The following is a 26,225-nucleotide window of genomic DNA, read 5'->3' on the forward strand; positions in this document are numbered from 1 at the left end:
CGGGTTTTTTAATCAGAAAAAGCAAACGACGGCCTCTACTCGAAGGCCACCCCCTTTACAACCAACACAGCTTTTGATTTTCCTGGAAACTTCCTGAACAGGCAAAGACATTTCCAAGAGATTCCCCCCCCCGCCCCCACGGTCAGTCCTCCCCAAAAAGTCGAATGTTTCGGGGTTGTGTTCGCCCCCCCCAAAGCCCCGCCGTCCCGCTGAGGGGCCCGCCGCCCCCAAGGCCACTCTCTGCGGTGGGCCGAGCACCCGCCGCGCCTAACTGCCCCCCGCAGCTCGGCAAGCGGGTTCCGCCGCGGCTCTGCCCCGCGCTGCAGCAACCCGGGCGGGCCCCGCCGCGACCCCGCTCCCCCGGCCAGCCGCCGCAGCGCGGGGCGGGCCTCCGGCAGGGCGGGCGGAGCCTCCCGCCGCCGCCAATGCGGGCGGGGGCCGCGGCGCCTGCGCCGGCCCGGCTGTAAGGCCCGTCCTGAAGCCGAGGCGCTCAGCCATGTGGAGCCGCTACCGGGCGGCCGGGGGGCTGCTGAGCCGTGGCCGGTGAGGACGGGGAGGGAGCTGGGGGGAGCGGCCGGGGGGCCCCGCCCGTCCTCTCACCGCCTTGCTCGGCCCCGGCCCCTCTGCCGGGGGTGGCGCCGCCCTCCGCTGCCCCGGGCCCCGCCGCGGGCCTGGACGGGCTCCGCGCTGTGGCCGGCTCCTTCCCGCCCAGCCGAACGACGGGGCACGGCGTGCCGTGGCCTGGCGGAAGCCCCCGAGCGGGCAGGCTGGGAGCCCCCGCTCCCGCAGGGCAGCTCCTCGCTGGAGGCCGGCGCGACCCGGGGCTGGGCGGCTGCGTGCTCCTCCGTCCCCCAGCGCGGGGGTGAGGGCCGGTGTCTCGTCCGCTGTTGTGGCACCGCTGGTGGGGGCGTGTTTGTTTTAAGGTGAAGTGTTATTTCAGGTCTTTGAATCAGAAGTCATGGAGGTGGAAGAGCGTTTCCGCTAATGAAAGAGCGCTGCAGTACAGGGTGGGCGAGCAAATCCATGGGTTCACTGTGAAGCAGGTAAGCATCGCCCTTCGCTTACGCTTCCACTGTGTACAGATAAATTTTCCCTTGGTTGGGAAGCGCCTAAGTGAGGCCGGGAGTCTACACACTAAATATTTGCACAGGTGCTTTGGGTGGTCAGTTAAAAAATGATGCAGTAGTTACTTGTAGTTATCCCCCTGCAATCAAATTCTTTAGGTGACATTAACACATGTTCCTATAGAGAGCTAACTCTTCTAGAGTAAATAACGCACCCGGGAGTTTGCGTGTCTGCTATAGATGTAGAGCATTCGGTGTGGACTTCTAAAAGTCCTGAGAGATAACTGAACTTCACTGTGTGCTGTTTTATGGAAGACATTCAAGTAATATTTTATCTCCTAAGCTGCTTTTAATACCTTTGTTAAGAACCCGCAATGGAAATAATGTGTGAAATTTCTTTTTTACTTTTTTAAAGAAAAAAGCAGAAGCAGAGAGCAAAGGTAATTTGCAAAAAGCGATTGCTGGTGACAGAGCTAGTGGTAGTACTGGGTTCCTTGATTTTCCTTTTGCTGCCCTAACCACTGACATTTGAATATATGCCTTTTCTTTGTATTTCTGATGGAATTGTTCTGGTCATAATATCTATACCAGAAGAATGTAGTTCTTTGGGTTTGCATACTTCTTTTTTTTTCCTCACAAACCATAGGAACAAAGAATTTATTTAATACTGTATATGGCAGTATTATATACAGGATCAACAAACTGATCATTGCTATATCATCCATGATTTATTTGACCTAGTAGCAGTCACACTGTAATACAGATGTTTTCTTCCAATGCAGGTGACAGCTGTTCCTGAGCTGTTCCTGACTGCAGTGAAGCTTAGTCATGACAGTACGGGAGCCAGGTATTTACATGTGGCTCGGGAGGACTCCAATAATCTATTCAGGTAAAACATTAATATATGTATAGCACGTTTCATCTTGGCATCACCTTGTGGTTTCTAAATTATAATCCAGCTTCATAACTGGATTTTTCTGTGATAACAAAGAGAATAGTACTTCCTTTGTGGCACTTTCTTAGAGTTTTTCAAGTTGGAACAGATGTCATGAGGTCTGTTGTCCAGTCTGCTGCTCAAAACAGGGTCAGCACTTAATTCAGGTGCGGTTTCTCAGACATTTGTCCAGGTGGACCTTGCAAATTTCCGAAGACAGAGATTGTGCAACCTCTCTGGGCAACCTGTTCCCAATGTTTGACTGCCCATATGGTGGGGTGTTTTTTTCTTTAATTTCAAGTTGGAACCCCCCTTGCTTCAATTTATGAACATTGTTTCTTGTCCTTCCATCATGCATGTCTATACAAAGAACCTGTCTTCATCATAACCTCCTTGGAAGGCAGCTATTGAGTCCCCTGATACCGTTCCGTCTCCAGGCTAAATGAGCCCAATTTCCTCAGCCTCTTTTCGCAGGGCATGGCTCCAGCCATGTTTACGGCTCTCCACTAAACTACTTCAAATTTATTATCATCTCTTCTGTATTGGTGAGCCAAAAACTGGACTTTCCGATAAACTGCCTTATAGTTGCAAGATGTAAACCAGTTCTTTTTTCCATAACCTTCCATGAAGTTTTTTTCTGAGCCTTTTAGGTAAAAAAGAAATGTGTTTAGTTATGTGCTGAAAACTTCTGTACCACCTCCAGAAGTAGAAGTGCAGAGGTTGTATACCTTCTAGAAGAGGTGGCTGAGCACTCAACTCAAGAGTCTTAAGAACTCAATAACTCTGCACCCTGCTGTATGCTGTGTTAGTCACTAGGCAGTGATAATGTTCCGTAAGTCTCAGCTGCAGATAGGAGGTGGGTGGACTTCTCATCACAAATAACTGCATTCCTCTCTGTGCTCTCTCTTATAGTATACAATTCCAAACCACACAAATAACTGCATTCCTCTCTGTGCTCTCTCTTGCAGTATACAATTCCGAACCACTCCAATGGACAGCACTGGGGTCCCGCATATCCTTGAGCACACTGTGTTATGTGGTTCTCAAAAGTATCCTTGCAGAGATCCATTCTTTAAAATGTTAAATAGATCGCTGTCCACTTTCATGAATGCGTTCACAGGTAAGCCCAAAGTAAATAATATCACTTATAATGCATGAGGTTTTATTGCAGTAGAGCTGTCTGTCGGCTCTCCTTAATTTCCTTTTGGAGAGCCATTATTATTAAGCGTGAATGTTGTGAGTGAGAGATTAAAAAACTAACAAAGCAAGGCAACAAAATAGATCTTGTTCAATTGGCAGTTACAAAGTCCCAATAGAGCTGAATCTTTATAGTATACAACAATGCATTTAATTATTTATATATATGGCAAAAGCAAAGTTTTCATGGTAAAATAATTGCAGCGTTAAACTTCTGTGTATTCCTCAGGAAAAATATGTATCATTTAGTAAGTTTCTTCTCTTCCAGTTAGTTATATAAAGGAGAGATTAAAAATAAATGAGGGCAAAATGCATCTCAAGACTTCCTAAAATTCTGATCTTTTTACGTTTATTTATACGCAGCTAGTGATTACACACTCTATCCATTTTCAACACAAAATCCCAAGGATTTTCAAAATCTCCTGTCGGTGTACTTGGATGCAGCTTTCTTTCCATGTTTGCGGCAATTAGATTTCTGGTAAGATGTGGACAGCTTGAGATGTACGCAAACCTTAAATTAAAAAAACAAAACAAAACAAAACCCTCAAATTCCTAACACTTCCTGTTACTAATTTTTTTAGGCAAGAAGGCTGGCGGTTAGAACATGAGGACCCAACTGATCCTCAGACACCTCTAGTCTTCAAAGGGGTTGTTTTTAATGAAATGAAAGGGGCATTTGTAAGTTTTTTGTGAATTTTTGTTTTAAGATCTTATATGTGGTGATGTAGCTTAAGCTGCAGGTTGTCAATGGCATTATTGCACCAGAGATTTCCATTCCTCCTTTGTGAAATTTAAGTCCTCAGTAAAGTCAACAATCTGTTACATGGTTATTCTTAAAATTAGCCTGTTGAAAGTTTGTTTACATATAAAAGAGCACCTTGTTAATGGATTTTATTGTAGAATTTTCTTTTAAATTGACATGCTAACATAGCTAGTTTTATCCAAGTAATGGGACTACAGAACAAAATGTTTATGTGAGGAGGAGCTCTTGTGTAAGTTAGAGCTCTGAGGTCTTACTATTGAGCACCTTTTATTTTTAAAATGTGTTTTGATGACTTTTACTGAAATGTGGTGTTTTCCTCTTAAGACAGATAATGAGAGGATATTTGCACAGCACTTGCAGAATAAAATCCTTCCTGATCACACTTACAGTGTAGTATCTGGTGGAGATCCATTATGTATTCCTGATCTTACATGGGAGCAGCTTAAACAGTTCCATGCCACACATTATCATCCAAGCAATTCCAGGTATTTGAAATTTGTGACTAACTTAGGTTATATAGTGTGTTAGCACTGTGTTTTTATTTTTGTGAGGGAAAACCAGCAATACAGTGTTTCCATTCGCATGGCCAGCAGCTTAGGTAACCTACGTCCTCCAGCAGCTAGGACAGCATCAAAGCAAGGAATTTGTTCTAGGGAGAGAAGTGAAGGGTGAATTGGAAGCAGGGGTTACTGAAAGAGAGATGGCTGATTTTCTAGAGTACATCTGCCTGCTTGATTATGAGGATTTGTTTTGGATATTTTTGTTTACAGATGTTTCACCTTGAACTCAAATGGCTTGGGGGGAAATGGAACATACTAATAAATATTTGGCAGTAATGTTAGGGAGTTTTGATACAAGTAGTGCAGATGAGTCTAGGGGTTCCTACCCTCCTTGAAGGCAACCCATATTAAAAGTTATAAAAAGAAGTTACAAATGAAAGTCTGTTCATTTGCTCCTGAATCACACATTACTGTATCAGGTTCTAAATAATGGATATTCATTTGAGTCAGATACTAATTCTGGTGGTACTAATAAGGTGTTTAAGCTAAAAGTCAGTTTGAAGGTGATATGGAGGGAAATTTATAGTATTGTCATTTCTTCTGTACCAATTTTGTGGTGAATGTGTTAATCTGATTAATTCATTTATGGAACATAAGCTTGTGTCATGATAGTGAATTTATCATCCTTTCTTCTTCTCGTCATCCCAAGTATTCTGCTGTACCTGTGTTTAGCTTTTAATTGGGGAATAACATTTACCTGAGACATACCTCATGCTCATATTTAATCCAGTGGAAGTCAGCAGTGTTTCTTGTAGGTATGGGAGTGTGCTTGGTAGACTGACCCGCAGAACCCAGCCGTGTTTTATTGATAGTTGAGACATGGATCATCGTATTTTATGCATTATGTGTGAAGACCATCAGAATTTTGTCTTCTGAAACTTTAGAGCACTCGGATTCTGGCTTCAATTACTAATATTTTTTCTTGCAACATTGTATATTGCTGCAATTAAACGAGTTCTGTTTTTTTGTGGCCTCAAGCATAAAACAGAAGCTGAAAAATGTGGAATTTTACCAGGACATCTGAGAGTTTTATGTATGTGGCAAACTAGTGGGTCTTTAACTTAGGGGCCTTACAAAGCATGTTCCATTTTAGATGTGACTGAATCACTGAAAAACACATGAAATTCAGAATACAATAAAAGCTGTTACTGTAAATTTCATGTAAAAAACCTGATGCTTAATCCCAATCTTTCATATGAAATGCAGATTTTTCACTTACGGTAATTTTCCACTGGAGCAACATTTGAAACAAATACATGAGGAAGCATTGATAAAATTTGAAAGAATCGAATCAAATACTGACATCCCGAAACAGAAACTCTGGGAAAAGCCTGTGAGTAAAAAAGAAATAAAAAAGGTGCACATCCAATCTTGGAATTGTGGAAGCCGAACATTTTAGCCCAGCCTGCTGGAGTTACTTTGTTTGTTTATAAGTGTGTTTGTGTGTAAATGAGCTGAAGTATTTTTATTTTTGGTTAAAGCAAGGGAAAAACTACATTTACTTTGGAGTTTCAGTAATGTAATGATTGCGTGCAGTTGTTTATTTTTCTTATTTCCAGTTTTCAAGTCCCTCAGCATTTGGAGCTTTGAAGTCTTTATTAATGGAAAGCATTTAGAGCTCTTTATACAAATACTGATACTTAAGTGTCAGGAAATATGCCATCTAATGGTACCTAAACTTCCAAACATTGGTGTCAAAAATAACTTTTTCCATTCTCCCCTCTCCTTCCCTCCCTGGGTTGTCCAGAAGCTTAAGCATTTCTTTGAAACCCAGCTCAGAGAGTTAATTATGGCCAGATTTTCTTGCATTATACTTTACAGAGAGAACACAGTGTAACATGTGGCTTAGACTCATTTGCTGCTGACCCTTCCAAGCAGACAACTGTCAGCGTCAGCTACTTGTTGACAGAGTAAGTGTATCAAAATGCGATTCTGAATCAAAGACTCATTTTAGAACTTTAAGCAAGATGCAGGCATGTTTCATGTCCCCCAATCCCTCTACATAAATGTCATCTTTAAGTTAAATAACGCCATGGGAAAGCTAGACAAATCCTCCTTTAGTAAATGAAAGTTTAATTACTAAGCAGAATTTTTCCTGTCTTTTTCGTTAGCAGATAGACTTAAGGAAAATTAGCCATTATCTTACAGAACTGTTCAGTGGATTAGACTTTTGGGAACGCTGACTTCCTGTATTTCAATTTCCTGCTATGTGCAAGCTTTTCTCTATGACCCTACTACTAACTTTGTCTATCCTTGCAGCCTGATTTAACTTGCGTCACTGCTAGTTATAATAAGTGAATGGGGCAGAACTCTCTTAGTTCCTTAAGGTTTGATTCAGTGTTCACAACTGACAATTATTCTCCCTTGCTCCCTCTACATTGTTTTATAGGAGTAATTCTTCTGAAACGAACTGAGTGATGCTGGGTATCTCATATACGTAGCTTGATGTTTTTAAGAACTATTAATTTTTCTTCAGTATTACAGATACTTTTGAAACGTTCACACTAAGCCTGTTGTCTTCACTGTTGGTTGATGGGCCGAATTCTCCTTTTTACAAAACCTTAATTGAGTCTGGTGTTGGTACAGATTTTTCTCCTGATGTTGGGTAAGTGTTGCAGTTTACATTTCATCACTATAAGCAATATTCGAAAAGTTACAAACCACTATTAAGTTGGGAGAAGTCATCTCTCATACAGGCAATTTACACCAGAATAATTTTATTTTAATATTAAAACATCTTAAGAGTTTCTACCGATGAACTATAAAGCATTCTCACATGTAATTTTTGGCTTGTCAAAATAATTAGATAGAAACTATGTTGGTTTAAACAAAGTTGTACTGTTTAAAGCTTATGAACAAGAAAAATGGGTAGATAAAAACATGGTATACCTTCAGTGCCCTAATTTACTTGAGGTTTTCATCTTGGTTATTTAGTATTACCCAGAAGAGTTTTCTAGCTCTTCTCTGTACTGTGTTACCTTTGCTTTTTTGCAAAGTAGGAGGTAAGCTTTTTTTTTAATAGTAGGTAAGTTTGGCACAAACGTGCTTTTGTGCAGTTGGCTGCCATTAACTTGCCATCACCTCAGTACTGAAGTGTATTTCTGCCAACACTTGCTTATTCAAACTAGCTCTTGCAGCCGGTCTTCTGAGCTCGCTCTGCGCTGCAGACTAAGGGTGGGTGGATTGTCTTCACCTAACTACAGGCTCAGCTGCTCATCGTAGTTTGCCTTTATTGTCAGCAGAAAGAAAGAAGCACTTTCAGGGCATGATTCATCTGACTGATTTTTAGACTTGAGGATGACAAAAATCATGCCTTCGTCTCTACTGGCTGTCTCAGATGTTTGAGTGGGAAACCTTAGTATACTCGTCTGTGATTTTAATGCCTTAGGGTACTCTGCCTGGCTTGAACTGTCTCGACGTGAAGTCATGGGTTTCCTGCGAGTCCTGTGTCATGCATGCCAGTGCGATGCAGGCATCTTAATATCACAGGACATGGCAGTAGAAGTCCATCTTTAGACACTGAAGTAGTGATTCAGTTGTTGTATGTTTTGTCTGCTGAGCCTTTTCCAGGTTGACTGTATTAATACGGTGTTGAACCATACAGTGAGTTTGCTTTAATTTGCCTTAGTGACTGTGCTGATGAATCAATCTAGAAGAATAAGTTTGAGTCCAGAGATCAGTATTCCAGAATTCAACATCTGAGTCTGTCACTGAATCCCTTCTGTGTTTTTTAGACATGAATTAGAGGATGTTTAGAGTTGATGAACTTCTATTGCTTTTTGTTTGTTGGCTTTGGTTCAAACTGCTAGGTGTTCCATATTTCTGCAAGTGTCAATTTGTCTCTCTAAAGATGACTTCTTATGGTTAACCCTGCCTGACAGCTTCAACGAAATTATCTTAACTTTTTTTTTTTAAGTATTATTGAAAATAATTGCAACAAACATGGAATACTTCACCTTCACCGCTTACTTTACAAATACTGCTTTAAAAGTACAAATTTAAAAGTACCACTCAGTTGCTTAAGTAGAATGTGTGTGTTTGGCATTACAGGTAGCTAAAATTTTCACCTTAAAAAAGAGACTTCTTTACCTGAAAGTACTTTTCAGTTGAATGGGAAATATGAAAAGACAAGACCAGCTTTTCTTCTGTTTTTCTTTGTTTTTCTTTCTCTATATATTATATGCGGTATGTTTTCTTAACAGTGCGCTACTACTACTGAAATTGAAGAAAAAAGTGCTTTTAAGTTCCATTTCTTGCCTCTTTGGTAATTATTTTTCTTTCTATCTAGCTTTTAAAATCCTCTGTGTGTGTGTATGTGGAAATTACAGGTGTTTTTCCCCTTCTTCTGCCTTTGGCAGGTTTAATGTGTAAGTTTTAGTACTTGTCACTGAGTTGAATATGTTTTATTCTAGGTTTAATGGCTCAACAAGAGAAGCTTATTTCAGTGTGGGTCTACAGGGTATTGCTGAAAGAGACGTTGATACTGTGAAACAGATAATTGCTAGAACAGTTGATGAAGTTATTGCGTGAGTAATGCTAAGTTTTTAAGAATACTGTTAGTTCTTTCATACAGTCTTTTACAATTAGGTAATAATAATATAATAATATATAGGCATATAATAATACAGGTATATATATATAATAACATGCCTTAAAAATTTAGTTACATTAAAATAAATGCATCAAAGAAGCAGTAATATTGTTCGATACTCTTAAAACTTGTATCTGCTAACTTCCTCTATTGTAGCATATTCATCAGCATAACCTTCAGGATTTTAATGATATTAGTGCAGTTTCACTAAATGAGACAGCATGATAAGATTATTTCATATCAATTTTAATTCGGTGTGGAAGACATTATGTTGTAATGCTTCCTTTATCGATGTTATAATTCATTTTCATAACTTCACTTAAAGTGATTAGTGTTAATGGATATGATTTTCTTCTGTCATCGCCCCTTCTCAAAGGAAAGGATTTGAGGAAGATAGGATTGAAGCTCTACTTCACAAAATTGAAATTCAGCTGAAGCATCAGTCTACAAGTTTTGGACTTGCCCTGACATCTGTAAGTCTATGTGTGCCCATGTGTGGTGTTTTTTAGGAATGGATAAGAAATCTACTGTCTACGTCTACGAAATATGGGGTCATTTTGTAGACTCTTGGTAATGTAAAACTTTTCACTGAAGGGCTTTTCCTTTGTCATCTCATGTACATCTTTCTTCCTTCCTTTCAGTAGCCTTCAAACTATCGCTGGACTCCACACTGTATGGCTTAATCAGGCAGTGAGCCTGTTGTCTTTGCCTGAACAGTAGCTTTGATTGCAGTAGCAAGTGCAATTGCTATCCAGTTTTTCTTCTACCAGTATCCCCAAGCCCTTCTCTGCTGGGCTGCTTTCAAACCATTCATTACTGGTTACTGGTCATTGCCCCAGCCCAAGTGCAGGACCTTGCACTTTGCCTTGTTGAACTTCATGAGGTTCTCATGGGCCCACTCCTCAAGCCTTCCCTGTGGAAGGCATCCCTTCCCTCTACCGAATCAGCTGTACCACTCACTTTGGTGTCATCTGCAAACTTGTTGTGGTTGCACTCAATCCCACTATGCCATTAATAAAGATATTGAACAGTATCGGTCCCAATACGGAGCCCTGAGGAACAGACACCACTTGTTACTGATCTCCGTTTGGATGTTGAGCCGTTGACTGCAACTCTTTGGATGCAGCCATCCAGCCAATTCATTTCCATCCATCAAACCCATATCTTTCGAATTTAGTGACAAGGATGTTGTGTGAGACTGTATCAAAGGTCTTACAGAAGTCAAAATAGATGACATCAGTTTCCTTTTCCTTATGCACCAATGCAGCCACTCCATTGTAGAAGGACACTAGATTAGTCAGGCACAATTTGCCTTTTGTGAAGCCGTGTTGGCTATTACAGATGACAGCCTGTGTAATTTTACATGTCATGTAGTAAGGATTCTCAAACTTCCATCCTGTATTCCAGTGCTGTGCTAGCTTTACAATTAGAAGGACTTTCTTCTGTGTGATGTATTTATTTAAAACACAGTACAATAGGTGAACCGCTGGCTGAAGGGTGGGGCTCAAAGAGTTTTAGTAAATGGGGTAACATCTGGCTGGTGACTAGTCACTAGTGGTCCCCAGGGCTCAATTTTAGGGCCAATTCTCCTCAACGTTTTTATCAATGACCTGGATACAGGAGTTGAGTGCATACTAAGTAAGTTTGCCAACGATACTAAATTAGGAGGAGCCGTTGATTCCCTTGAGGGTAAAGAGACCTTACAGAGAGATCTTGATAGGTTAGAGCACTGGGCAATCACAAACTGAGAAATTTAACAAGGACAAATATGGATTCTGCACCTGGGACGGTATAAGCCTGGATGTACATATAGATCGGGGGACGATGCTGGAGTGCAACCCTGCAGAAGGGGATCTGGGGGTTTTCGTTGATGGTAAGCTAAATATGAGTCACATAAAGCCCAACCATATCCTGGGGTGCATTAAGGACAGTATAGCTAACTGGTCAAAAAAAGTGATTGTCAAACTACACTCAGCATTGGTGTGGCCTCACCTGGAGTACTGTGTGCGATTTTGGGTTCCACAATATGAGAAGGACATAAAAATATTAGAACATGTCCAAAGGAGGGCAACAAAGATGCTGGAAGGACTAGAGGGCATGACTGACGAGGAGCTACTGAGGGTACTAGGTTTGCTCAGCTTAGAGGAGCCTGAGGGGTGACTTCATTGTTGTCTACAACTCCCTCATGATGTGGAGTGGAGCAGGAGGTGCTGGTCTCTTCTCGCTGGTGTCCGGTAATAGGACATGAGGAAATGGCTTGAAGCTGCATCAGGGAAATACAGATTGGATATTAGGAAAAAGTTCTTCATGGAGAGGAAACACTGGAACAAACTCCCCAAATGTACTGGTTTTGCCTGGGATAGAGTTAATTTTCTTCCTAGTAGCTCGTGTGGGCTCTGTTTTGGATTCGTGCTGAAAACAGTGTTGATAACACAGTGATGGTTTCGTTACTGCTGAGCAGTGCTTACACAGAGTCAAGGCCTTTTCTGCTTCTGGGACAGCTGACCCCAACTGACCAAAGGGATATTCCACACCATATGACGTCATGCTCAGCATGTAAAGCTGTGGGAAGAAGGAAGGGGGGGATGTTCAGAGTGATGGCGTTTGTCTTCCCAAGTAACCGTTACACCTGATGGAGCCCTGCTTTCCTGGAGATGGCTGAACACCTGCCTGCCGGTGGGAAGTAGTGAATGAATTCCTTGTTTTGCTCTGCTTACGCACAGCTTTTGCTTTCCCTATTAAACTGTCTTTATTTCAACCCCTGAGTTTTCTCACTTTTACCCTTCCGATTCTCTCCCTCCATCCCGCTGTGGGATTGAGCGAGCGGCTGTGCGGGGCTGAGCTGCCAGCCGGGGTTAAACCACAGCACCAAGGAAGTGGTCGTGGCCCCAAGCCTGTCAGTGTTCAAGAAGCGTTTGGACAACGCTTTTAGATATATGGTTAAACTTCTAGGTTGCTTACTGAAAACCAGCACTGAGTTGTAGTAGTGACCCAATGGAAGCCTCAAATAAAGAGTGACTACTTCTATTTCAAGAGAATTAACTCCAGCATATTCTAAAAGAATACTATTCTTTTAAACACATTAGGGAATTTCCACAGAACAGGTAATAATAGATATTACTGAAAAAGTCTGGATGGCTTGTGATACCTGCTTGTAATTAAAGAGGTAAGAAAAAGGTGGTTTTGACAGTTCTGATACATTTTTTTTCTATACGCTTTTAAGGGCTTTTTTTTTAAATGTCTTGTGATTTTTTTATTTTCTTTTGTTTTGTTTTTCCCCCACTCACACAGAGTAGAAATGGAGAAGGTTTTGATATCTTGGCCTGTGGTGTATTTGAAGAACTTTCAACAGCGACTCAAGCAAACTTAGTCTCGAACTAGAGAATAAAACTAGAATAAAAATCCTTCCAAAAGAAATACCCTGGGGATATTTCTGGTTTCCTATTTTGTTTCTCCAAAGTCCCATCTATGTTACATGTTTGAGTTACCTTATTATAAATCTTTCGTCTGACTGGTACAATAAATGGTAGACTGTAAAATTTATGCACTACTTTGTCTCTAGCGCCTGTTCCTTTTTTCCTTTTGGACTGAAAAATGAATTTATTTTAAATGGGAGTGAGGAAGGAATATTACAATAGACTTCCAGAATACAGATATACACACCTGTGCAAAAAAAATAAAAAGAAGAAAAAAAGGTGGTTTGGTATGATAAAATTAGAGGAGAGAATGGAGAGAACAGGGGACAGATGATGATGGAATAGTCCTTTAATCTGAACAAAGATTTCAGCTTTTTCTTTTCCGTTCCAAATATATTAGAACTACTCATTATATGTCTGCTATTCAAATATAAATGGTAAGGTGGCTATGGAACACGGATGCTGTCAGTTACAGAAATGCAGATGGATTGTCCTGCTAACCCAGTCATTCTTTCCCATTCAGTATATAGCCTCCTGCTGGAATCAAGATGGGGATCCAGTGGAGCTTCTGAAGATCGCAGATAAAGTCTCTCGGTTCAGGCAGTGCCTTAAAGAAAATCCGACATTTCTTCAGGAAAAAGTTAAAACATATTTTAAGGTAGGAAAATGTATGGAAAAATATCTGCAGAATTGATTTTTAAATCACTATTTTGTATTTCAAATTAAACTGAAGGCTAATTTTTTATAACCATACTGCCTATTTTTAGGTGTAGGTAAACAGCAGCACTTTTGAATGAAGCATGTTAATTTTAAATGGTTGAAGTGAAAACTTTTCAGAATGGGAAAAATTGTCTGGTTGGACATTTCGAAACACACACTCTAGAACATTGATAAAATGGTAATGTTTTACTGAACATGCCTGACGTGCTATAGAAAGGCACATGGGTGTTTCCTAATGAGAAGCTCAGATGTGAACAGAGAATTATAGACCTAGTTATGTGTTCCTTAGTATTGGCATAGCAAGATGTATCTCTTCTTCCTTGAAAAGACTTTGGTTATAAGTAAGATTGTTCTGGTGCTCCTCGAGTTCACTGAACTGCTGTCTGAATTTTGCTGTCAGTGCTAATTGCTTTCTGCTCTTTTTCTTGTTTTTCTCTCCATATGTTCTACTGGAGTTCTTGAAGAATTAAAAACAGTAAAGGCATTATAACATTGAATAGTTCTGAAGCCCTGAAGCTAATGCCAGAAAGAAAAAAAACAGTCGTAGCAGTGCAAAAGTGTTTTTTGGGATTTGGTGGGTTTTTTGGTGTTTATTTTGTTGGTGGGTTTCTGGTTTTGTTTGTGTTTTTTTTTTTTCCTCTGTCAAATTGTTCAAGTTGTTTTGAAGGGCAGATCTATTACAATTAACTGCCAACCTGATTTAATACTGCCAACCAGTAAATGCTGGTTCTCATATACTCAAAGGCAACCAGAGACAGTGGCATCAATTGAAATCTGTTTTCCTAAAGGCATTATTAGTGTTTGGAAATAGTAGGGAGCTGTGAAGGTTTTAGCTTTTGTAGGGAAGAAGTACAGGTGCAGTATTTACTATGCAGCTCTGCTGAGGGGGCTAAGGCAAAAACATGACTCATCAGGAAGTAATGAGGATAGTTGGATGTTTTTGTGTCAAAAGATTATGCACTGTTGTAAATTGTGCCTGGAGATTAATAAAGCAGGGAAGGCTAGGAGCAAGGGAGAAAATGCTGTTCATCCTGTCCATTTTACTACGCCTGGATAATTTTGCATTTCTCTCTTCAACTCTATGGTCAATCAGGTTTCTGTAGTTTTCCCATGTGAGCATGGGGAATAAACTCGTAAAACAGAATCCGATTACATTGTCCCAAATTATTGGCAGTGTCTGTCAGTGACAGATGTTGCTGTTTGACTCCTACTTTGAAATGGTCAGTTTTTGAGGTCACTGTCTTTTGAATAGCCTCCCAGTATTATATAAAATGGAAGCTGCTTGAGTAATTTTGTTACTAAAATTCCACAGTCTGGTATAAACAAAGAGAAATTCAACAGCAGTTGTGACACTTGCATAATGCATAGAGTTCTCTGGCAGCAAGACTGATGTAAAGCAGTTCTGAGCAGGATAAGGCATGCACATTTTACATCATATGGGATCTCTGTGCACTCAAGCTTGGGCAGGTTGAAAGAGGTGTTTAATGAAACCCTCTTGCATTTAACCAGATTCCCCGTCTTAGAACATTCTCCAGATAAAACTCGTGGCATGCTGCTCTATAGCGTTATGTACAGTTGTTTAACCTTGATTTAATTAACCTAATGAGTACTGTGTGCTGTTAAGGCATTGTGACTCTGTACTAAAATTTCACAGAAGGTTGTTCATACTTGTTCTTGTGGTAAGCTGCCTCTCTTCCCCACCCTTGTAGCAAGCTGTTTTGTATGAAGTGAAGAGTTTAAATTGCCTGTTTGTGATACTTTCGATAATATGCAAGCCAAATGATGCACAGACTGCTCTTATCTTCTGCTGATGAAGCAATAATCTGAGGCAAAACAGGAGGAAGTTGCCCTGAAAATTAATAATGCTTTGTTTTGGGATATATTTCCACAGGATAATCCACATAGATTGACTCTGTCAATGAGTCCAGAGGAAGACTACCATGATAAACAAGCAAAAATGGAAGCAGAAAAGCTGGAAAAAAAGGTCAATGCTCTTTCTCAAGAAGAAAAAACCCAAATCTTTGAAAAAGGTTAACATGCTTTTTCATATTTTTATTTCAGTAACTGCTTAAAAACACAGCCAGTTCTTTAGCTGGTGTTCTGTAGAATATCTTAAATTCTCAGGCACTTTCCAGCATTTTTTCTGAAAGGGATGATTTTTTGTTGGAAGTTTGTGTATATGTGTTATGGGGCTATGCAGTGTAGTGCTTACACTACAATGTATGATTGGTATATCCTATTAGTTTTAACACTCAAAAATAGAATGATCAATGTCTCCAGTAGGGCAGAACAAAGGAAATTGTTTTAAAATACTGATCTGCTTATTCTTTCCCATGTTAACTTGCACTAAATACAAGATGAATTCCACTATTTACCTTAAAGCTGTTTATTTTTGAGCACGTGAGGTCTGCTCCATGCTCCTATAAAACTTAATATTTTGTGATTTTATTTCTTATCTTTTCTACTTAAAAACCAACTATAAAAATAATGTGTTTTAACTTATTCTGGGCAATAACTTAAACTTGGAAACCCTGGGCAGTTATCTAAATTTGTGAAAACAGTGATCTAGTCACAGAAATCCTCCAAAAAAGTGACGTTAATCTTCTGAAGCTTTGGTACTAGGCAGGGGATAGGGGAGCAGAAAATCAGATGAGGAGATAAGTGAGAGTACTTAGAGGTGACCAGCTAGAGTCCGAAAGAGGCTGAAATGTGAAATTAAACACAACAATTTAGCTGCATCAGCGTACTGACAGAGCACTTGAGGAAGAACTGGGGGGAATGGGTTAGAAATAAGCTTCCTACCTGCAAGGTCTGGGTTGCCTGGGTTGGCATTCGCAGAGCTCGATGACAGGACAGGCTGGCAGATGCCACTTCATCAGGGTTTAAATGTTATTGTAAACAGGATGTGAAGGGGGGATTGGAAAGAGAATTTACAAAGATACAGTGTTCTGTTTGCTGTTGTGACATAATAATCTGCAGAATTTGTTTCAGTAAAATATTTGAAAGAACTGTTGATAGAAAATGCTAAACTTCAAACTCTTGTGTTTTTCTGATCTGTGTCACCTCAGTAGGTTTTAACAGCACTTTCACTAAAAGCTGAAAATGACGAACTGGTATTCTGCTCTCCTTACTAGGTTTGGAATTAATTGCTCTTCAAAGCAAACCTCAGGATACCTCTTGTCTCCCAGCTCTAAAAGTGTCCGACATTGAGCCCAAAATCCCATTCACTGTGCTGGAGACAACACTCGCAGGTTGGTGTGACCACTATTTCGTCCTCAAAAGAGCAACTGTTGAATTGCTACCTAGCTGCTTGCCCAGCTGTTGCTCTGTTTTGCTCTTTACAAAGCATATGTAGTCTCTATTTGTTGTCCACGTTATGGTCCTTTACCTCTAGTCCACCACCTACCATCTCTGTGGTAGAGAGTTTGCAGTGGATCTGCAGACGCTTCTCGCCATCGCCTCTGAGGGGCAATGCAGGGCTGTTCTCGGCTCCAACCAGCCGCCCGCCCTTCCCAGGGGTCTGGCAGTAGCGCTCCTGATGCCAGCTCCCTGCTGCCTGCTTACTCACTGCCCGCCCTGCCCTGCAGTCAGAGGAGTCTCTAGGTGGCACGCTCTTGAGCAATCTCGCCACTTGCCAAAGACTTACCCAGGGTGCAGCACTCCTGGCAGCTTGTGCACGGAGCCGTCCTTACTGCTTTGCCATCCTACCTAGTTTTTACAGAATATGGTGTACAGGAGCCATAGAAAAAAGAAAAATTATCGTCCTTCATAACTTCAGTGCAAGTTTCTCCTGGCTTTGCCAGTGGCTACCCCATGGATTGATAGGAGACAAGAAATTGTATTTCTCAATTTTGTTACAGTTCTGTCAGATCTTGCAGGTAATACTGCTCTGTAGTATATTTCTAACAGACACTTTCCTGCAAAAATTACCAGCAAGTGTCAAGTACTGTATAATTTTGATACTCAAATGACCTGGTTTTGTGAAAATTGTAATGTGTATGTTCTGATGCCCTAGATTAGAAGAGAACATAGAGTGTGGGAACCCGCTTTCCTCAACTTCTGAGGTGATAAAGGCAAAAAATAAGGGAGAAAAACTTCTTGAGTTGTTCAGAAACAAATTACCATTCCTTTATTTGAATGTTACCTCTAAAATGTGGCCTCTGTCAACAGAATTGTCTCATCAAATTGTCCAGGTATCCATTACCTTACCATAGACAGAAACAATAAAAATCCTTCAGTCCAGCATTCAGTGCAATGTGCAAGGTGCACAAGAAGTGGCTCTGAAGTGCCAACAGAAAATAACTGTTAATATGAAGTTCTTGTAAGAAGTTGTTTTGCTTTTATGTGTTTATAGTAGGTAGCTGTTGATTGTTCTTTGCTTTTGTTTTGGTTTTTTGTTTTTATCCCTAGCTGATGAAATTCCTGTCCAGTACTGTGCTCAGCCAACCAATGGGGTGGTTTATTTCAGAGCTGTTTCCAGCCTGAACACTCTTCCCGAGGAGCTCAAACCATATGTGCCACTCTTCTGCAATGTCATTACAAAGTGAGAGGTTTACTTTCTTAGAAGCTAAAGCAATAAGATGTAATACAGCTTACTGAAATAATATTGCTTTTAATAACTTCAGCAACTGTTTGTATTATAGAAGGGAAATGCTGATAAGTTGGTGTCCTGCAGAAACAGTGGTCTTCTCTCTTCCCCCCAGAGTTGCCAGCTCCTTTCCTCTTCTCCATCAGTCTCTGCACTGCCTTGTTCCCCAGCATCAACACAGGCATTCCCCTAACAGATTGGAAAATTGATATAAATGAAAAATAGCCTAGCAGAAATTAAAGTTTTCTCTTAGATAGTTTTTTGATCTAATTTCACCATGTGGTCACAGGAACACTGACCGCATCACAGGGGAAAGAGTGACACAGGGCAGAACAAGTCATCTGGGCTGGGAGGAATCTGTTCTTTTTATTGGTGATAACAGCTTATGTGATGTTATTACACCGTATTACATCCATATGGATGTTGGTAGCAAGCCTGTACATAAAGCACACTTTTTAATACACCATCTTGAATTAACAGGATATTTTAATTGAAAAGCTTGGTGTATTATTTTTTTCTTTCATAAGGTAGGAAGTATTATGTTTTCTTCATAACGCCCTAAATTGTTTAGTTGCTAAATCAGTATTGGCCTGAACAGTCTCCTTTGCAAATGGCATATGGATCCTGGTTTTAGGATACAATGGAAATGGAAATAAATCTCTGTTGTTTTTCGCAGGATGGGATGTGGAGCCCTTGATTACAGGGAACAAGCCCAGAAAATAGAGCTAAAAACAGGTGGGATGTCTGTCAGCCCACATATCATTCCAGATGATTCACATCTGGATGTGTATGAACAGGTAAATTAATCATAAACTTCATGACTTTACACTTGCAATAACAGCTCTGTAGTTAAGGGTCAGTCAGGGCTTCCAGGTAGAGGGTCAGCTAATGTGGATTGAAATCTTAGTGTATAAAAGGACTTGTGCCTTTTTGTGTAAGATATAAATTTGACAATTATAGTAACTTAGTATTTTGTTTTAAGAAGGCAGTGCTTCACTAGCATCTGTCACTATATTTTTGAGTGCTGCAAAAAATTTTGGAAGCAGAGGGTAGAGGACAGAATGGTATGTTATACATAGAGATTGCTGTTAACGTGCGTATGTCACCGTTAATGTGGTTCAGAAACATGGAGTGTTTGCGAGATCATTAGATCTTAGTATTGGGCATAACAGTCCTAGCAATATCCTCTTAAGATTTTTTCAGACTTGCTGGGGTCTGTCGCTGTGGTTTGCTCTGCATGGATCCTGGAGTTGAATTAGGGAGACTCCTTTGCAGAAAGGTGCATCCCCAGAACAATTTTATTTGTACTTTATGTGAAGAATAAGAAGTTCTGTTTCTGAACTGCTACTTACTGTTGAGAAGGAGGAATCGACAGGCTTGCTTTGTGTGAAGAACAATCACATTTCACGTCTGCTCTGATTTTCGTAGCATAGCCTGCATTAAAGTGGTTTTGTGATGTGTAGCATTAGGTTGCCATCATTGCATCACTTTCATAAAAAGTTACTGTGCATTTCTCAGGCCATTGCTTTTGTTGTCTTGTGTGAAGGGTTTTTTTTTGTGTTTTGTTTTTCTTTTTTCCTTCAGGGTGTGCTCTTTTCATCCCTATGCTTGGATAGAAATCTGCCAGACATGATGCATTTATGGAGTGAAATATTTAACAAGTACAGTACATTGGGTTTCATTAATTTGTTTGTGGTTTTGCATGTGTTTCGGGGTTCTCTTTTTCCATCTTCCTCCAACCATTCTCAAATCCCTGCTTCGGGATTTCTTTTTATAACTGTATCTTTGAATGGCTCCCAGTTTCTAAACCTAACTACTCCATCATCTGAATGACTACATAGTGGATTAAATGGAGAGCCAACAGTCTAAGAGCTCTTTGTTGAACTTGGGATGATGAATGATTCAGTATCATGAATTCCGTTGGTGTGCTTTTGCATGAGGCCTAGAGACCTGCTTCTACTCTTTTTCAGCCCTCGGTTTGAGGAGGAAGAACATTTCAGAGTGCTGGTTAAGAAGACTGCCCAGGAGCTGTCAAATGGGATTCCAGACTGTGGGCATTTATATGCCTCTATTAGAGCCAGCAAAAACCTTACGCCTTCTGGAGAACTGCAGGAAATGTTCAGTGGGATGGATCAGGTGAAAAGTTAAGGGCATCCTTCAGCGAGGCCCAAATCCTCAGCTTTGGAATTACAGTGCTCGTTTTTGCTAATTCTTGCTATTGGCTTAATCTGTAGTCTTTCTGCCTTCCCTTCCCACACAGGTGAAGTTGATGAAGAGAATAGCAGAAATGTCTGATATTAAACCAATACTACGCAAACTACCACGCATTAAGAAGTATTTATTAAATAGTGACAACATCAGGTGAGTTCCAGCCAAAAAGAAAAGGGGCATTTGGTCACGTGGCCTGTGAATGGGCATTTCTGTGTGCTTCGTGGAGTACTGGGGTTTTGTGAAATGGGAGGTCTGTGGAAAAACTACAAAAATTAGTTAGTTTAAATTCTCCTTGCTTACAAAGTGGTAGCTATGGCTTATTTTGTTCATTTTTTTAACAGATATGAGAAACTTACGGCAAATTTCATACTTAACTGTTGTACCAAAAGTGTGTAAATGGCCTGTGTGTAAATGGATTTTACAGAAATACTGAAAATTTTGCATTTTTTTTTTTTTCCCCTTAAAGGTGCCCAGGAGACAAATACTGTTACGTTGTCTTGTAACAGTAGAATGCAGTTTGTTTTGGATTTTTTTTCTCCTAAAAGGAAAATAGCAGCATTCTGAAATCTGCTTTACACATATTTTGGAAAAAGTAAGAGGGCACTTTAAAGGTGTTTAGTGTCAGACACATTAGTTCCAAAAATAAGTCCATTTGAAGTGACATAAGTTGCAAAGTTTTGTTTTGCAATGCATGAAATGATGAATAAAATTATGGGAATACCTGTACTGTTCAAAACCATGGTAGGTCTGCCTGTAAAGAGAGAATATAGAGGACTTTAGTTTCATTGTGAGACATTTACATTTTGCAAAACTGATGTAATCCTGTCCTGTGCAGAAGTGGTTTGACAGCTACTGCTAAAGTTAGGTCTGAAGGTGTTCTTGGGCGAGTGAAAGAAAAGCAATTGGACTGTGACTTTTTGGCATATCGAATGCTGGATTATGAATATTTTGCTTTCTTCTGTGATAGTGATTATCAGTGACCTCAGATCTAACATTCTGATGATTTAATAGAAAATGTTTAGGAAGGCAAAGTGGTGCAAATTATAAAGGACTGTCTGAAAACACAAAAACATATTTAAAAGCTTGATACCTGTTTTTAACAGATGTTCAGTGAATGCGGCACCTCAACAGATATCAGAAGCATCTAAAGAAGTAGAGAAATTTATAAAGGGCATAGCTAGAAGTAAAAAAGAGAGAAAACCTGTTCGTCCCCATGTGATTGAGGTAAGAAATTACTTCATTTGTGACTAGGGCATCCAACACAGTTGATCTGATCTTGTATAAAGACCACTGTGCAATCAGGAGAAGATGGTTTGAACTCGGATACCATGTCCATACAAAGGTGTCTGAAGAAATTTGCAAGAGTCAGCTCTGTGGTAAGCTGCTATGTGTTTTGCCACAGAGACTGTCTTCACCTTAATAGAATAGACAATAGTAATCTGGTAGATCAGCTGTCAAGCCTTACCCTGAGGTTACTGCTTTTGCGTTGGATGTGGAAAGAGAAATTCTCCCTTTCTCTGTCACATAAAACTGTAATTTCTTTTTTAGCTGAGCTTTACTTGAAATGTTGGCCCAAAGGAAGTAGGGCATGACGTGCAGTTCCTCAGTTGTGTAGGAATTTGTTTCGTTATCTGGATGTTCAGGACATTTGGCACAAAATGTGCTTGGCACAATAGAGTTGACAAAGGATCTGCTCTGTCAATATGCAGATCCGTCTTAATTTCTGACGAGACTGGAATAAGCTCCCAGTTCCCTACCCATGAGGGAAATGATAGTCTGAAACTTTCTGGGCCTCATTTAATACCTGTCTCGATGTCTTTCAGTGCCAAATTACTCTTGAAAGAAAATTTATTTGGCATTTGCTTAGAAGTTCAAATATAAAGAAGTAATCGAGTAGCTTGCTTATGTTTATGAAGCCATGGTCTGATGGTGGTTAGAAAGAGGTTTGAAGGGTAGGGGTTGCATTTGTGGTATTATTGGTCTAAACGGTTGAATCATCTTTTAATATGAGGGCTGGGTCTCTTGTAGAAATCTTCAGAAGTCAAACCTGTGGGAAGCGAAATGCTTACTGGTTTGCAGATCACAAGGAAACTAGTTAATGTAAGTACCTCATTGGTTGGGGATATTGGCATTAGAGGGCTGTTACTGATACTGATGGTCCATGTTAAGCTGTTACAGATGCTCTTACTATTTAGAAGCACACCATGGAAACATAATGTGCCCTTCAGTTCCACCCTCTGACTGGATTGTTTCTTTAAACTAGTCATCAAACTTCTTCATCCTTCTATGTAATCCTTTTTGTTCTGGGGAGAAGGTCATTTAGCTGACTTCACACTTAATGCCTGCTTGTCCTGTGTCTTGTAAGTGATGCTGATTTTATTTTTAACCTGGTTTCAGAACCAGACTTGTGTGGTTAGCCCCTTCCTTTCCTTCCTCTCCTCCCTAAATGATTCTGAATGTGAATGACACCTGACAGAAGAGCATCAGTGATAATTAAGTAAAAATGAAAATCTGTATTTGGCTACAGGAGACAAAAATAGCTTAGCGTACCCTTAGGCAGGGAGAGCTCAGCGCGCGGTTTTGCTTGCTGACCAGTCATGTGTAGCTGCTGTGCTTGGCCCAGCCAGCCAGAGATGTGCGAGGGGCTGGGAAGCAAGACTCTGAAGTTAAGAAAGGTTTGGGAGTGTTGCAATGGGTCATAAAAGCTACTGGAGGTGTGTAAGGCTCTGCTCATGCTTAAGTCAGCACACAAGCTGGTGTATGTGGGAAAGACGCAAAGAAGCCAGTGCTGCAGAGGCCTGGAGACACGAAGAGGACTGGAAGTTTTGAAGTGGAAGGAAGTGTCCTTCCACAGTATATTTAGAAGTAAGGAAGAATCGAGTTTATTGCAGGGGATGTTTGAGCAGAAATTCCTGTAGCTGCTGTTCATAAATAGTTCGCATTTTTTTGTGGGTTTCAGTTTCTGAATCTGGTTTCAGTATCTAAAATTGCGTAGATGGAATGAAATACGGTGTGGTGACCAGGCACGTGGAAGTGGACGTAGAAGTGGAGAGTTATGAACATTTGGTTCAATCAAAGTAAGGACATGGCAGGGGAAGCATGCCAATCAAAACTCTTTGGTAATAATACAAGGCCTGCACAATTGAGAAGCCGGTGTGCAAGATGGGTAGCTGATGTACAGTGTCCGTGTACTTAGTTTCCCAAGGCAATTCTGTGTACTGGATTGCTAGTATGGACACAAGCGAAATGTCAGTGATTGCAGCATAGGTCAAGTGGCAGCTTTAGCGTTTGTGTGCCTGTATGTTTGGCAGAATTTCATAGTTCTCAAAAAAGCCAGAGTTCTCAAATGGATAAAGTGTCTCATCTATGGTGACAATAATGCATTTTTTTTCTTAGGATCCTACTTTCAAACCGTGCCAGATGAAGACCCATTTTGTACTTCCCTTCCCAGTAAACTATATTGGGGAATGCATTCGAACAGTTCCCTACACAGCTGCAGACTATGCAAGGTGGGAAACAGAATCAGCAGAGAGCTTCTATATATGTTGCATAGCACAAAACAAAATGAAAAGTGTTAGGCTGACCACAGAAAATGGAGTGTTGATAGAAAATGCTTTGCAGTGCATTCGTCACGAATTCTTTATGGAGCAACCTTTGCATGGCTAGGTCCAGAAATGCCCTGTTTTAGTAAATGCTGAGATTAAGTAACAAGGGGCTGCTATCCCCTAACTTCTGAATAAACAGCCCTGCCGACTCGGATGTGTGGGTTGACAATCCTATTGCATGTAACAAAGTTTAGGAGGCTGCTCTCGTATTTCATGAGAGTGAAATAAATGGAAATAATCACAGAATGTTCCGAAGCAGTGCCACTCTTACAGCTGAATAATGTGACATCATTGTTATTAAATACTGAGTATTGTTATCGTTACTGTTGTAGCTTACAAGCAGCAGTGCATTGCAAATGGGGATCTTTGTGGACTTTAGAGGAAGTTGCGAATATTACTGTTCAATTCATTTAACAGCTTTGCTGTTGTTATTTTTCTCATTACAGCCTTCGAATTCTTGCACGGTTGATGACAGCTAAATTCCTACATAGAGAAATCAGGGAGAAAGGAGGAGCTTATGGTGGAGGTGCTAAACTTAGTCACAATGGCATATTCACTTTCTACTCCTACAGGTAACAGTAGGTTCATTCTTCCCTGTTCATGTCTGAGGGGACCACTGACTGCACTTACATGTATCTTTTTTTGACTTAGTTGTAGCTGTCTTTCACGATCAAGTGAAATAAAAAGAATGTTGAATCACAAGAAAGTGATTCAGTGCTGGTGATGTTCAGATTGGTTGCTTAAGGTATATCAGTTTTGCTGATAAACGCCTCCTTGCTTTCTCTGGTTTCTGTCCTTGGGAAAGCTGAACTTATCTCTGCTGGTAGCAACCACTGTTGTGTCTCTGTACTTAGATACTTACTGTCTTACAGATTTATGTAAAACTGGCTTTCACTTGTTTCTTCCTGAGTTGAGGAGGCCCTAAAAAAGGGAATTCAAGACTATTCTAAATTTGAGACCAGGAAGTAGAATGATGTTGTTCCCTAAGGTCCCGGATTTGAAAATACGCAGCTTCCTTTGGTGACTGGCTGGAGTCATCAGAGATTCAGCAGAAGCTAAATTGCCTTTTTTTTCTTTTCTTCTCCTCTTTCTTTACCAGTCCAGAACAGTTACCTTGCATTGGTCTTACTAAAGCACTTTGGGATGAAATTTGAACTGGAGGTATTAACGAATAATTATAATTCCCACTAAAAATGTCATGAGGCTAGAGTCCTGGCTTAAATTGTTTCCCTAGGCCAAAGGCAGCCTAGCACAGTACTTGGTCGGGATTCCTAGCTAAAGTTCGAGCAGCCTTGCCTCTCTGTGAAGCTTCAACGTGGTAGGACTTGTCCTGGTTAGTATTTCAGTAGTTGTTAACCTGTTGCACCTGTTTTACAGAGAGCAAGAACAGGTGTAGCAGGAAACACAACTTAGAGAAGATATGGTATATCATAAATATTACTGTTGTTGATATTAATGGCAGTTATGCTTACTAAGCTGTTGTAGCAAATTGATAGTGCATTGTAAACAGTGTTGGTTTACCATCTTTTTAAATACCAGTTCTCTACATACTGCCTCGGAACTACTTTTAGGCAACTGAACTTGCTGCATTTGTGTATCTAAAATTCAAAATATTCCTGGTTTTTAACACTTTTTTCTTCTGAAAAAAAACCAAAACCCAAAACCTCTTTCTGTAAAGAGAAAGGAAGTTTATCATTTTGTTTAATCCTCGTGTGTGTACATTTGTGTGATGCATAGTAAACTATGAATGAAAAGAGAACAAAGCAATTACAGTATTTCATTTTGTAAGACTAAAGTAATTAATTTTACTTTTTTTTTCTTCTAAGAGACCCAAACTCATTAGCCACCTTGAAAACATTTGAAAAAGCAGTCGAATGGGCTAAATCGGGAGAATTCACACAACAAGATATCGATGAAGCTAAGCTAGCAGTATTTGCTGCTGTAGATGCACCGATAGCTCCTTCAGATAAAGGTATATTCTCACCAGCCTCCCAGCGCTGCCAGTATTTTTTTTTTAATTTAAGTTTAAAGGAAAGAAAATAGTTTGCTAAACTGTATCATACGATAAAATTTGTACTTGGCAGATGTAAGACAATGGCAGTTTCAATGAAGCAGTCAATTCCTGTTGCTCCCTTTTGGAAATACCACATGCATTCAGTCTCTCTACTGAAGTTTTTGTATTCGTACTGCTCCTTGATGTCAGGTGAATACAGCTAGGAGATGGAGGTAGATTAAAGAAACGATTTTAGGCTTGGAAAGGGCATTAATTGCAAGCAAATAAAAAGAAATATTGGTCTTCTGATTCCAAAAAGGTTGAAGGATTATTTTCCTGACACAAGTATGCATATTGACTATGAATGTCACTAACCTTTTGTGCATATTTTTTTTGAAGAATTGAAAGCATAAAAGGCTGTCTGCTACGGTGGAGGGTGTTATCTTCTTTACATATCTGCATACTTATGATGGCTTGGTAGTATCTTCACATCTTTTCAGTTTGCTCACACATTGCTTTGCTTTCCTCACTTTTCCCTCCCTCCCCCATTCTCAGCTTAATTTCAATCCAAAACTTGCTAAGC

General features: G+C 40.2%; 1 protein-coding gene across 6 annotated transcripts in view; it reads left to right on the forward strand.

Annotated features, from left to right (window-relative positions):
• Positions 1-402: 402 nt before the first annotated feature.
• Positions 403-26,225, forward strand: part of PITRM1 (pitrilysin metallopeptidase 1) — a 29,007-nt gene continuing 3,184 nt past the window's right edge. The window contains exons 1-25 of one of the 6 annotated variants that reach the window (XM_075144091.1): positions 403-543; positions 941-1,043; positions 1,847-1,953; positions 2,967-3,118; positions 3,559-3,673; positions 3,777-3,873; positions 4,283-4,443; positions 5,725-5,851; positions 6,340-6,428; positions 6,995-7,123; positions 8,931-9,044; positions 9,486-9,582; positions 13,049-13,183; positions 15,137-15,275; positions 16,380-16,496; positions 17,656-17,788; positions 18,510-18,630; positions 19,418-19,494; positions 19,804-19,969; positions 20,094-20,194; positions 21,148-21,268; positions 22,073-22,144; positions 23,441-23,553; positions 24,096-24,221; positions 25,476-25,621. In XM_075144091.1, coding sequence (XP_075000192.1) covers positions 497-543; positions 941-1,043; positions 1,847-1,953; positions 2,967-3,118; positions 3,559-3,673; positions 3,777-3,873; positions 4,283-4,443; positions 5,725-5,851; positions 6,340-6,428; positions 6,995-7,123; positions 8,931-9,044; positions 9,486-9,582; positions 13,049-13,183; positions 15,137-15,275; positions 16,380-16,496; positions 17,656-17,788; positions 18,510-18,630; positions 19,418-19,494; positions 19,804-19,969; positions 20,094-20,194; positions 21,148-21,268; positions 22,073-22,144; positions 23,441-23,553; positions 24,096-24,221; positions 25,476-25,621 — 2,905 coding nt within the window. In that variant the 5' untranslated portion in view covers positions 403-496. Of the gene's footprint in view, positions 544-940; positions 1,044-1,846; positions 1,954-2,966; positions 3,119-3,558; positions 3,674-3,776; positions 3,874-4,282; positions 4,444-5,724; positions 5,852-6,339; positions 6,429-6,994; positions 7,124-8,930; positions 9,045-9,485; positions 9,583-13,048; positions 13,184-15,136; positions 15,276-16,379; positions 16,497-17,655; positions 17,789-18,509; positions 18,631-19,417; positions 19,495-19,803; positions 19,970-20,093; positions 20,195-21,147; positions 21,269-22,072; positions 22,145-22,213; positions 22,374-23,440; positions 23,554-24,095; positions 24,222-25,475; positions 25,622-26,225 lie in introns of those variants that run through there. The other 5 variants (XM_075144092.1, XR_012672728.1, XM_075144093.1 and 2 more) reach the window with 5 other exon arrangements.

The sequence above is a fragment of the Calonectris borealis genome, chromosome 2, assembly GCF_964195595.1.
Source record: "Calonectris borealis chromosome 2, bCalBor7.hap1.2, whole genome shotgun sequence".
NCBI classification, from domain to species: Eukaryota; Metazoa; Chordata; class Aves; order Procellariiformes; family Procellariidae; genus Calonectris; species Calonectris borealis.